Source organism: Microchirus variegatus (genome assembly GCF_963457635.1).
Source record: "Microchirus variegatus genome assembly, chromosome: 4".
Taxonomy (NCBI): Eukaryota; Metazoa; Chordata; class Actinopteri; order Pleuronectiformes; family Soleidae; genus Microchirus; species Microchirus variegatus.
Window position 1 is genome coordinate 18,684,527 of NC_139805.1, and position 13,374 is coordinate 18,697,900.

At 42.1% G+C, this 13,374-nt stretch overlaps 1 protein-coding gene across 1 annotated transcript; it reads right to left on the reverse strand.

The window, feature by feature from the left end:
* Positions 1 to 2,952: 2,952 nt before the first annotated feature.
* nrl (neural retina leucine zipper) lies at positions 2,953 to 6,867 on the reverse strand (the record flags this gene model as incomplete). Its single annotated transcript, XM_083888202.1, has 4 exons — positions 2,953 to 3,147; positions 4,241 to 4,456; positions 5,884 to 6,171; positions 6,259 to 6,867. The coding sequence occupies 4 exons, from the start codon at positions 6,865 to 6,867 to the stop codon at positions 2,953 to 2,955; spliced, it is 1,308 nt and encodes a 435-aa protein (XP_083744328.1).
* Positions 6,868 to 13,374: the final 6,507 nt, after the last annotated feature.

Below are 13,374 nucleotides of genomic sequence, written 5' to 3' on the forward strand. Positions count from 1 at the left end.
TCCCAACCCCACACTCACTTCATGAACCTCAGCACAAGGCGAGCAGCCCGGAATAGTCTCTCTCTCCTCTCACCTGTCAGGCGACTGTCGGCAACTACAAAGTGAGCAGATCCCTCTCTCTCTCTCGCGCACGCGGAGCCCAGGTCCAGTTCTGCACAGGTCCGTGCTGTCCCCCCTCACATTGACTCACTGCATGGATGCTCTCTCCTCAATACACCTGGATTGTGTTTTCTACAAGAGAGAGAGAGAGAGAGAGGGAAAGAGAGGGAGAAAAAAGAGAGGGAGAGAGAGAGAGTCTGTCCACCCCTCGTGGGAACTCACGCGCACAGAGTCACTGAGCGTGAGCTGAGGTGGAGTCAGCAGGAGGCAGAGCTGTCTCCTGCACAAAGATGCTCTCTGTCTCAGCTTGTTTTCTATAAGCCATCTCCTCTCCTCTTAGATTTGTTAAAAAAATATCCCAGGCATTTCATCATGGACATACGTTGATTGTTTAGAACACTAATCTATAAGATTATACACATACTCTGAAGATCTTTGTATAAAAAAAGCAACCATATACATCTGTACACTCGCATATCTAACCAGACCACCACACACATGGCAGGAATATAAGGCCTACTCAGTGTCAGAATGGAGAAGAAAGGTCATTTAAGTGACTTTGAGCGTACGGTATGGTTGTTGGTGCTAGATAATGATAATAATAATAATGTATATAATGTTCACTGATTTGGAATAACAGAAACTCAAACAACCACGTAGCAGAAAAGTCCCACACAGTGTAACTCCCCCCCCCCAGATCCCTCTATTTGACCTCTGGAAGATGGCAGTGATATGAAGATTTGCCGCTAGGGGGCAGTGTAATGCAAGTCTATTCCAAAGTTGCTGGCTTAGTTTTAGTTTGTGAGTTCCTCAGGTGGATATAATATGTGGAAAATGTGTCATTTTGGATGTTGTATTTTTGTACAAACAGATATCACAACCGACTGACCTGCCTACCAATTATACCAAATATCAATATCAGTCTATCGCCACATGACATGTCCCTTGAATGGCTCATTTACTTTAAATTTAAAGTAAAAAAATAAAATAATCTACACCCTGATCCAATGAGTGAATATGAGCACGTTTGTCAGTCAGAATGTGAGTGTGGCCGTGAGCAGTGGTTTGTCCCTCCCACACAAAGCCACAATGGGCTCCGGCAGTGAGCAGCCAGGACGCTATTATAGCCCTAATCCTGCTTCTATTGTACAGGCCAGAGTGTGAGAGAGAGAGAGAGCGAGAGATGGAGGTAGAGCTGAATATGAGGTCATCCTGAACAGTGCAACAGCCAGGGTCACTGCCTCACTATAGAGTCGAGAGAGACACAGATAAACAGAGGGATGGAGCAGGGGATGAGGCTGCAGGGAGAGGGGAGATGTTCAGATAGGTGAACGGAGAGAGACGAGGTCAAAACCTGTGCAAAGTGAAAACAAAACACGGCACAGCACGTCAGGTCAGGTTTTGATAAAGTACTTTGTTTATTTCATATGCTTATGAAACCACACTACAACAGGAGCAGGGTACCACAAGAATGGCCATTTTTTTTGGTAATAAGGCCATTCTATAATTACAATAGGATGATTTAATAATGAACTGTCAGAAAGTAAAAATACACACTAATAAAATAAACCCAGTCAAATAATTCGAATCAACACATAAATACACAATAAATACTGAATAAATAAGTGAATAAATAAGAGAACGATTTATTTAAACTACACCCAATAATAAATAGTTCTAATTAATGCATGAACCCAGTGATTCCATGGTATAGTTAAGAAAGTTTTTTTTATTGCCTTTTACTTCCTGCATTGTTGATTGTGTGTTGCATGTGGAGCAGCCCACAGATGCCACAGTGGCCCGGCTCTGTGGTGGTGACATGTTGCATTAAAATGGAAAAGTTCAATCTGCGCAGATTGTATCATCTGGAGAACTGGACACAATCACACAAATCACAAGCCACACTTCATTTCTCTGTGTTTGCGCGTTGTGATTGGTTTCTCTGATGCTTTCACTTTGCTTCTCTGATAAGCAGCCGCCAGCTTCACTTCTTAAAACAAAAACAATTATCCAGAGCAAACAGCAAGTCTTCTCTGTTCATGGCTAAAAGTCACAATTTCATTCAAAATTTTGAACTTTGCTAAAAAAAACCATCCCCCCTACTCTTTTAGCACAGTCACTGGAAGAGTCCCATGAAAGATATCGGAGTACATTCTTAAATCTAGGATTATTCATCTTTTACGGAGAATAACAAGTCCCGGTGAGCTCAAACACTTTGGTAGGCAACTGTGAATTATCCAAGCCCATATCACTCCACATCCAGCACCACTGCACTACTCACATCTGCAGCTTTAGCAGCTTATCATTAAAAAAAAAAAACTACAATATGAGCCTCAAACACTCATGTTGGAAGTACATTGCAGCTACATTATATTGCAGAGATGAAATGCTCAGCAGTGTCAAAGACTTTTAAAGCTTTTTTTCTTCTTTCAAATTACATTTTCATATGTTGTCCATTGTTGCACTAACATCCGTCAAAAGTTCTCAAAGAGCTCTCAGCCGGTCTTTGTGCAACTATTCACAGTCGAGTAAAACCTACTTCATGAGGCACCCCCGTCTAATGCTAAGTCCCTGTAATAACTATTCACTCAGGGGTGAATTTCACAGCTGTGTCGCCCCAAAACTGCCCACCAGTGTCTCTTTCTCTTTCACTTTCCCTCTTGCACACACGCACACACACACACACACACACACACACACACACACACACACACACACACACACACACACACACACACACACGTTCACACACCTCACATACACACACACACATCTTTGTTTCCTAAGCCTGATTGCTCCTCACTGATCGCTCCATATTGGCTGGGTTTCTTCTCGTTTCCTTGTGGGTGAAACTCAGAGATAGTAGTCAGGGGGTGGGGAAGGTGGGTTGTTGTTGTTGTTGTTGTTGTTGTTGTTGTTGCTGGTGGTGCAGGTTTTCGGGGCATCGCCTCCATTGCTGCGGTTGGTGTTGAGAAGCTTCTCATAGCGAGTCTTATAGGCGTCCCTCTCCCTCAGCACTCGGCTCAGCTCGCACTGCAGCTGCTCCAGCTGTGGAGGAGAAAGCAAAGGAAAGACGGTCATTTCTCTGGGCTTTGCTGGTTCATTGTCATGTCAGGAATTTTTAAAAGACGAGGACAGTGACTTATGCAAGAGTCCAGCAAACGGGGGTCTCCTCTTGCTCACCCCTCCCTATCCCGAGCGTGTTAGGGAACTATGGTGGCCGTCGCATACCAGAAAGGATGTTGTTCTTCTTTGTTTGCATAGTAAGCTTCCGCTTCTAAATGCAACATGCGTGCTCTGCCTATATGGTTTATCTGTTTCGGGCTGCTGTAGAAACACGGCGGCGCAAGATGACACGTACGGAAGACTTATTCTCATGTTGCAAAATGTATTTATGCACTTATACCCAATCCTACTGGTTAAAAGAAATTGTTTTTTAAGCAGTTGGTATTTTCTTTTTCCTCAGTCATTTTCAAATTCTGCAATAAAATCCAGACTTTTATTGGCTTAGCTCCCAGTCGGCATTGGTGGGAACTTAGGATTTGGGTGAACACGTTAATTCCTGCATCATTTTCGGCATCAACACTTTGATGTGTAATCATTTCCCAGCCGTTAGCCCGTTAGCCTAGCCATTAATCATGAATGTTGGTGTCGAACCTTGCTTTTTACAACTTGGGACAGTGCTCTCGATGGACTGGGGTAAAATATACTAAATACTAAGCCACTGCATGTTTTTTCGCCCTTCTGTTTCCCGCACATTGGTATAATGTGCCTTTTGTAGTGGATGAACCCACTCATTTTGGTGTGAAAGAGACTTCATAAAAACATGCTTGTGGGTAGTATATTCAATTTCTACCAGTCAGTGTTACAGAATGGAGCTTTACGGTAAGGATGGGGATGTTCAGGGCTGCCCAGAGGCGATGCAACAGGGTGTGGAAAACAATCAGTTTTTCTTGCGGCCAGGGGCCACAAACAATTTGCTTTAATATAAGGCCTCCAGGTCCCTTTTTGCCTGAGGTCAGACACAGCCCTGGGATTGTTAGAGTGGCAGACAGTGAAGTGAACTTAGGGTCAGCTGAGGCCTTTATGTGCTGGAGGATTTCACTGAAAGTCACAGGCCTGCAGATGTGTGTGCATGTACCTGTTGCGTGAGCACATGTTTCTCTGACTCCAGAGCGTGGCGGTGCTGTAAGCGCTTGTAGCGACACGACTGGGCGTAGCCACGGTTCTTTAGCGTGCGGCGTTTCTGCTTCAAGCGCACCACCTCGTCCTTGCTCACTCCGCGCAGGTGTCGGTTGAGCTCTCGCACCGACAGGTTCACCAGCTGCTCGTCAGAGAAGCGGTCGTTGGCTCCAGACTGTTGGACAGATGGAGGGGAAGTCAGAAAGAGAATATGCCGGGCCCTCAATGTGAACTATTAACAAGACACATGCTGAAAATGATGATTTCCATATACTACTACACTATTGCTGTTGGACATTGTGATATGTCAATGTGTGTGCGTGTCAGGGGCCACATCTCGGCACCACATGTCCATAATCTGTCATGTAATCTGACTAAGTGTGGGTGACAGTTATCAGGATTATGCGCAGCAATAATAGCAGATATTATCATAAGCTGTCACTGTGCTCCACATAGAAATCCACCCAGACATCTTGATCAACCAGAATACAGGTTACAACCTTTATTTACCTGTGTTTTTATTACACAGAGAATGTCCAGATCACATTTAGTCACTAAATGTATACAGTAATTGTTCAAGGACATTAATACTTGTGTACTTGGAAGTAAAATAGTTAACAGATGGTTTATAACAAATCATAGCACAGTATAAAAATGTGGTTACTATATTAAAGTGTCTGCCTGATGTGAGCCAATAAACTTCAAAAGTGAAATGTGATTCCTCACTGCTACACTCTTAGAAATAAGAGTGCTAAGTAGAACCATATAAGGTTTTTCGTCTTGTCCTCATCCTTTTTGGCTCCAACCTTTTTATAAAGGTTCTACCTGGAACCCTTTTTTGAGGGTTCCACCAATAACCATTTTACAACCCTTTATTCAGGAAAGGGGTTTTAAAGGGTTCTCTGGATCAAAATGGTTCTTACTGGAACCATTAGTGTTACCAAGAACCCTTGAAAAACCCTTTCTTCGGGGCAAAGTGTTTTTCAGAAGCAAATGGTTCCTGGTAGAACCTCAGTCCTTGTAAAAGGACCCTTTTGGAACCCTTATTTCTAAAAGTGTAGATTAAAATGACTAAAATAGTAGTTTTTCTAACAACTACAACACCTCCTGTTGAACCACAGTCATGTATTCTTGGATATATATTTAAATACTTGTAATGATAAAAAAGGTAGTTCATTCAGAACACATTTAAATGTCTTCACACCTGCATTACAGCATCTCTGCTTCTTATAGACACCACATTCTAAGTGTTTCCAAAAGAAACATTTTCATCATTGGAAATGAAGATATTTTGCCCTCACAGACAGACAGACAGACTCCTGCTGCCATATAAAGAGCAGCCTGTATAGTGATGCCTCACATAGACGCAGACATTAATACATTAATAACCATGTTCAGATGTCTTAATCCTAATCCTTCACCACACGATCCCTATCTCCTTCCGCTCAGCCCTCTAATACTTCAGGTGCCTTTGTTTTCTCACGTTGCTTCTCTCGCCTCCTACACAGTTTATTGATTACCTCTTCCTTCTGAGTGTCATTATCATCACGGGCCTCTCTTATCTAATCTAGACTGATGAGCATAAGTGTTTCCCCACTGTACCTGATTAACATGTGGGTGGTGATGAGGTTGATGGTTTGCATGCATTTGGAGGTGTGGATGGTGCAGCTGATGGTGATGCTGGTGGTGATGGAGGCGGCCCTGGGGGCTGAGGGGCTGTTGGTAGGGACCTGAGGCATGGGCCGTGTTGGGGAGCGAGCCGGGGACCGACGAGAGGAAGACGAGCGGACGATGACTCATGTCTGTCCCCTTGGCGCAGGAGATGTCGCCTCCGCTGTCGCTGCCAGAGTCTCCCAGGCTGCAGCTTGAACTCTGGGAAAGACCTGGAAACTAAATGTAGAGAAGGGCACAGATAATGATGAAGAGGCAGAGGAGGAGATGTACATGAGGGAAAGAATCATAGAGAGAGCATGGTACCTGTGAGCTGACAGCTGCAGCAGCAGAGTTCAGTAAGGCCTCCACAGCATCTTCACAGCCCAGAAAGCCATTCCCGGGCCCCCGCTCCCTGTCACCCCTCTCCGGTACTCCACCTAAGGCTCCCAGCAGAGTGGCAGGCCCTGTCACCTCTCCTCCAAACTGTTGCTGTAAGGCTGCCAGCCAAATCAGGTCTTCCAACGAAGCCGGAGTGGGCCCCTGAGGTCCGCCGTGACCCGGGCTGCCTTCCACGTTCCCCTGAGAACCAGAGCTGATGCCAGAGGTGAAGCTGTTAGAGATGGAGAGGGGGAAGGAGATGGAGGAGGAGGATGAAGAAGAGCCCGAAGGTGGTGGGTGAGCGTCGCTGAGCGTCGGCGAGGGTGGCAGAGAGTTGTACGGGCTGGAACTCAAGCTGGAGTCCTGTGGAGGGTGGCCGGTGTACGGAGAGCTGGAGGGGTCGTGGGCGAGGCCGGATTTGGGATACGAACACGGTGGAGGGAGTGGAGGAGTGTCAGATTTCACCTCAAACTTGAGGAGGTCAAAGTCATTCAGGTACTCCATGGCCAGGGGGCTCGGGGGGAGAGGTGGCATGGGGAGGGAAGGCGAGGACATGATCTCAGCTGCTGCTGCCGACTGTGGAGCTTCAACAGTGTTTTTCTGAGTGTCAAGATTGTTGGGAAGTCCACTCCTCTGCCCCGGTGCAGCTCATAGACAGCAGCAGTGGTGAAGTCAGGAAAGTGACCTGTTTCCTCTGAGAGAAACAATATGTCCCCTTGTCCTTGTCTTTGTGTCTCTTGTCTTGAAGGAGAGGAGGAAGAAAAACAGACTGTTTAGAACATGAGGACAAGGCCAAAGAATGATGCTACACGTTAAGCGCCCTTTACGTCAGGTACTTTAGCTGTTAGTACTGGATTAATTCATTGGTTTTCATTTTAAACTGCCATTATAAACTCAAAGGAGGTGATGTTTTTGTGAGCAGCATGACTCAAAAAGTAAAGGACAGATGACAATTTTGTTTGGCTTTAGGTTATCAATGGTTAGATATTACTGGTGATCTGTATACAGATACTATACTGTAGCCTATTATTCCATACATTCATCCTGTCACAGTCATACCTTACTCCCAATGTTCTACCAAGATTTTAATCCGAGATTACATTTTTAAAGTTGCTTCTTTGTCATACAGCAATGCTTCAGATAAGTTATGAGACCACTGATGTGGTGGACATCTCAGTTGCCCGTCTGTGGAACGATTCTACTCCAACATGACATTATGGATAACCATTTAAAACATCTACTATCAAATAAAACAATTACGTGTTTTCACCACAATGTTTTTTTTTTTACCAGCAAGATACAAATTTAAAGGTGATTTAACTTAAAATCTTTTGACAAAAGTTCATTATGACTTTATCCTGAAGTAAAGTTGTCTTTTCTTGTATCTTATATAAAGCAAATATTTGTGATATAAGACAAGGAAAAACTTGGTTGCTTTAAAAAAAATAAATAAAATAAATATATATATATATATATATATATATATATATATACCACTGATTCCAGATAAAATCCACAAACTCAGCGAAGGAAATCACTTTTCGTCAGTTTTACAGCTTATGCACTAATGTAAATTCCCTCTCAATGGAAAACACCTTATACTTTGTATTTCTAGAAAGAGCTGCCCACTGAACATAACCCGCAGGAGCACAACAACTCAAAGGGCTTAATCATTTTTGACAGAAAGATCTCTCAGAGACCAAATCCAATTATGAGCAGGTTCATACTTTAATCCAGAGACTTTCTAAAATCAATCAAAACACGTTTATATAAAATAAGTGATGAACGCTAACGCTGATGTTGACATCCAATGCTGAACTTAACATTCAAACAGAAATACAGTCAAAGATGTAGGTGTATATAATAATTAGAAGGTTTCCTCTGCTTTTCAGTGACAAATTGTCTAATTATCATTCTAATAAAGCTGGGCCTGTCACAGCTAACAAAAGACTTCTTTTTTCAAAAGGCATCTTCTCTGAACATCAATAAAAAGTCCAGTATTTTTCAATGTGCTACAGGGGTAACTCTTCAGAGAAAGATTTAGACAACAACGACACTAATTACAGACCATCAGATATAGTAATTATAAGGATCACAATGAACACCTAATTAAAAATCCACCTTTGACTCACGCCGCTGGTGCACAACTCATTATTTTTGCCTCCCGTGGTTCGAAATGGATTGTAAAAGAAAGCCAACGGTGGTGGGGCTCCATGGAGGCCTCAGTCTGGCTCCAGACCAAAGTCATGGCATAAAGGCAGCCCAAAAAATAGCGACGACAACACACACACACACACACGCATACACACAAGAGAGAATAAAGTGGAATGAAAAGCAGGCTGAGGCCTGACATGACAGATGTGACAGACAGAAGAGAATGCAATGATCTTACCTTCGGTCATAGAGATGAAGGATGGTTATAAGTTCTTTTCAACATCCCCACAACACACACACACACACAAGCCCCCACAAATATAATTGACTGACTGGTTGACTGACAAGTTTTGGAAAGAGACACACAGGAAACGGTGTGTGTGTGTGTGTGTGTGTGTGTGTGTGTGTGTGTGTGTGAATGTGTGAATGTGAGTGTGTATAGCACTCTGACACTGCCCCCTTTCTTTCTTTCCCCTCTGCTGCAAATCCCTGTTTGCAACAATCCCCTCCTCTCTCTCTCTCCCTCGATGTCCCTCTGTCCTGGTTCACAGGCATGTTCACTCTCGAGGACAATGTCCCTCACCCTCTGTGTCTGTTTTATCGTTCTATATATTTGTATGTCTCTTTATTTCTTTTGTTAGTACCCATTATCTTGGCTCTCTCGTAGATGTAATGCATTTCCTGGCCCCTTACTTTAGCCTTAACCATCACAACTAACTAACCCTAACCCTGACATAAACCACAATTCCATAAATAACATTTTAAGGTGTTAAGTAAGTGAGGACCAGCCAAAGAAATAATGCCAGTAGGAAAACTTCAGTTTAGCACATACCAGTGAAGAGGTTATAATAATGATAGTGTGGATTATGAGACTATCTGTAACTCCGTAACTTGCTGAAACTCACCAGTTAACCTCTTTAACCTCATAAATCATGCTATTACTGTGACTTTGACATAACTTTCAGGAGAGAAAACCCCACAAAAACTGTTTGAACTGTGTCACAATTATTTATCACCTGCAACCCCATAGATTAAACAGAAAGTCTTAAAATGTCTTAAAACTCCCTAAATCTGCTCAAAATTCAATAACGAATCAGATGCACATCATGTTTTCATGTCTTCAGAAAACATTCATGTATGTATTTAATAAATTGATTGGTATGGATGGAATCAGAGAATGAATAAATTTGTCACTGTATAGTTGGACATATTAGTATGTAACTGGCTTTGTGCACTCTTTCGTGTTTTGTTCTTCAAGTCTTTTTTTTCCTTCCTGTCTTCAACCTGTTGTTTTTATTCTCACACAGTTCTCACCTCCTGTCTCGACGCCGAAAAGCTGAGAATTAATTCTGTTTTCTTCTACACCTATTTTAATCCACTCACTGAGGGAGAGAAACGCACAACAAGCGTTTTCTCAGTGCTCCTTAAAAGATGAACCTTTTAATCCGGGGTCTCTCTGGGTCTTAATGGTGTCTCAGTGAGTTAATAATGCCTTCACAAATCTGATCTGGACATTTATTTAAGGCAAACAAACGTGCTGACTCATGGAAATAGCTCGAGGCTCACACAAACAGGAGTTTTTTTTAATCATTTATTTCAATATAAATTCACAAGTCAGCATTTACATTTTCTGTTTAGCGGAGTATATTGAGGGAGACAGTGAGTATCTTTTATACACACAATGGTCCTTATTATGTGAAATACCAGTTTTTAGTCTTTTCTTTCAGTTCCTCTCTGCCTCTTTCTCTAGTTTAACCTCTCTATCTGCCCATCATTTGTGTTTCCGGGGAAAGCTTAGCGGCTAAACCAACAGGGTCTCCCACGAGGGTGAGGGACAAAGAGAGCGAGAGAGAGAGGGACACACAGAGGAACTTACGTCATGCGTCACGCCAATCACATCGCCACTCCATGTGCATCTGCAGCCACATGCACGTGTGTCCTGCAGCTGTATCTCACATTCAGGTACGACTTGTTCAACACACAGCATGCCACTGTTCTCTGTGCTAAACTGCAGCCTGATTTCCAGAGGTATATTTAAGTAATTAGCCCTTTAAGATCCAACACTGTGATTATCATAATGGTTAGAGGTAATAGTTGTTGTACTGGATGCTGTAGCTGTTTGATTCTCATTGTGATTGCTTATTGTCTACTATAAAATATTAATGATAAAGTATACATTATCTTTTACAGCCATTTACATAACATCCATATGCAAATAAGTGAAGAATCCCCTTCTAGAAATACATACATTTTGAGCCTTAAACGACTGGCTTTTATATAGGAATATTTTGACATTTAATGGTGATTTCAACCTTCAAATAACGTCTCAGAGATTGTTTTGTTGGTATATCAACTGATAACAGTCATTGGATGATACCAGCTGTCAATCCAAATGGTTCCAGTCACACGTGCTGTTCTTTCAACATTATTCACAACCCTGACATCGTGTTTTATTGAAGAAGACCTGAAACTATTGATTGAGACCATTAACTCATAATGAAAATGTTAACTGACATAAATAAAGTGAGAATTATTTATTTTCTCATAGAAATGCCCCCTGGTGGCTATTTAATATATTCTTACTTCCTGGTTAGCTTCAACCAACAAACCATAAGACTATGTCCACTTTTTTAATATATGGTCTAAAAGTCTGACACAAATCCCAGATAAAACTGCAATATTTTATTACTTCATGTTTTTTGTGCAAGTCAGCTCCAGTTTTATGCTATAATCTATGCTAAAGGAACTGCAATCCACTTCATATTTATCTTGTAGACATGACAACGATATTGAACTAAAGTTATTACCTCAGTTTTTGTATGAACACACACACATATATGTGCTATTAATTTGGGTGAACTTTTCCTTCCAGCATCTTCCATCAGTGCCCAACACCTCTGACCTCAGTCAACTTGGTTTCATGTCCGACAACTTTTATCTTCTGAGTGGCTCTAAAAGTCAAGTGAGGCCATGAAAGGGGCGACTTGGTGGGGAGTGTGAGAAACCCGGCACGATTAAGGCTCAGATCCACTCAGACCAGAGTGATTTTGGGGGAAAAGTGGACAAGAACTGACAGACATCAACACAAGACCAAAAGGTGAGTGATAAAACATGGACAAATATGACACAGAGAGAATGGGTCAGTGACAGAGTTGAGGACAGACCTGCATGCGCTGTCTGGACAGATGGTGTTAGGTTGAGGTCTGCAGGGTCCCCGCTAACTCAGGCTAATCCCACATATACATGTCCTAATCCTGATTACTATGCCATAAGCAACAGGCCTACACGTCTCACCTCTCAGAGGCCAGAGGTCCGGAGGGCCACAGGGCCTCTTCCCTGCCATGCTCCCTTTACTCTGAAGATCTGTCTCATGTACTCTCAACACCCACACACACACACACACACACACACACACACGAGAGAGAGAGAGAGGGAGGGAGGGAGAGAAAATGCAGTAGACATATATGATGGCCCCTAACAAAACAGAATTGCCGTTTGCTTAAACCTGTCTAATCCTGGATCAGTGAGATTACTCACAAATGACAAAACTGATAAAAACTAAACCCTAAAATATTTTCATAAATTTTTTTAGAGACGGACATGTTGACATTTCTTCAGCAAATTACATTGTTTCCCCCCCTAATGTTAGTCTTAGTATTTAAAGGTTCAGTTTAAACAAAATAAGTGGTACGATGCTAGTTTAACTTTTTGTGTTTTTGTGTCCCTTTTTTCAAAGTCTGTTTGTTTCATCTGATTTAGTTTATTAGCTCTGTGCTGCGATAAACCAAATGTTTCTTATGACCCTATTTTATAATTATAAACCATCACAGATCAGCATTAAGCTTATTGTAGTTCATTCATTCATTCATTCATCATCTACTGCTTTATCCTCCACATGAGGGTCGTGGGGCTGCTGGTGCCAATCCCAGCTGATATACACTCTTAGAAATAAGAGTTCCAAAAGGGTCCTTCTACAAGGGCTGAGGTTCTACCTGGAACCATTTGCTTCTTCAGGAAAGGGTTTTTCAAGGGTTCTTGGTAACACTAATGGTTCCAGTAAGAACCATTTTGATCCAGAGAACCCTTTAAAACCCCTTTCCTGAATAAAGGGTTTTAAAATGGTTCTTGGTGGAACCCTCCAAAAGGATTCCAAAAAGGGTTCTCCTATGAGGACAAGCTGAAGAACCTTATATGGTTCTACTTAGCACTTTTATTTCTAAGAGTGTAGGGGAAAAGGGCCATTGCCAGTCCACCACATATAGAGATAGAGATAAAATGATGAAATAAAAACATTGACTCATACTCATACCTATGGGCAATTTAAAGTGTCCAATTAAACTCTGAAAGTTTTTGGACACATGGGAGGAAACTGGAGAAAAAACACTGCACAGAGAGGCCTGGACTGGGCTCATCATTCTAACACAAACATTGTAATGATGTTAAAAATATAGTTTCACAGTGGACACTGTGCAGTTTTGCTGAGATGACAAAAAAAAGTAACTGTAAAAAAGAGGGGAAATAAAATGCTGAAGATGCTTTGTTGCTAAGTTAAATGTTGGCTCATATTTTTTTTACTATTGATTCCCAGCAACAACGACAACAAAAAAAACCTTTATTTTCATAATGTTGTCCTGAAATATCAGTGTACAAGATAACCAACAAGATAACCAATGTTACATGCTGTGAACTGTTCATTATGATCAGTTTATTTTTATTTTCTTGAACAAATGGTCCAGCTGCCTCAGGGGTCCATTGTTTCTGATTCAACTATGGCCTTCCCTCTGTCTCAGCTGCATTTAATCTCAGTGTTTTTGTAATAGGTATCTAATCCATCTCTGCAACTGCTGGGCATTAACTGTCCCAATTAAGATGAATCTTAATCCAGTGCGGTCTCAGAATTATTACCTG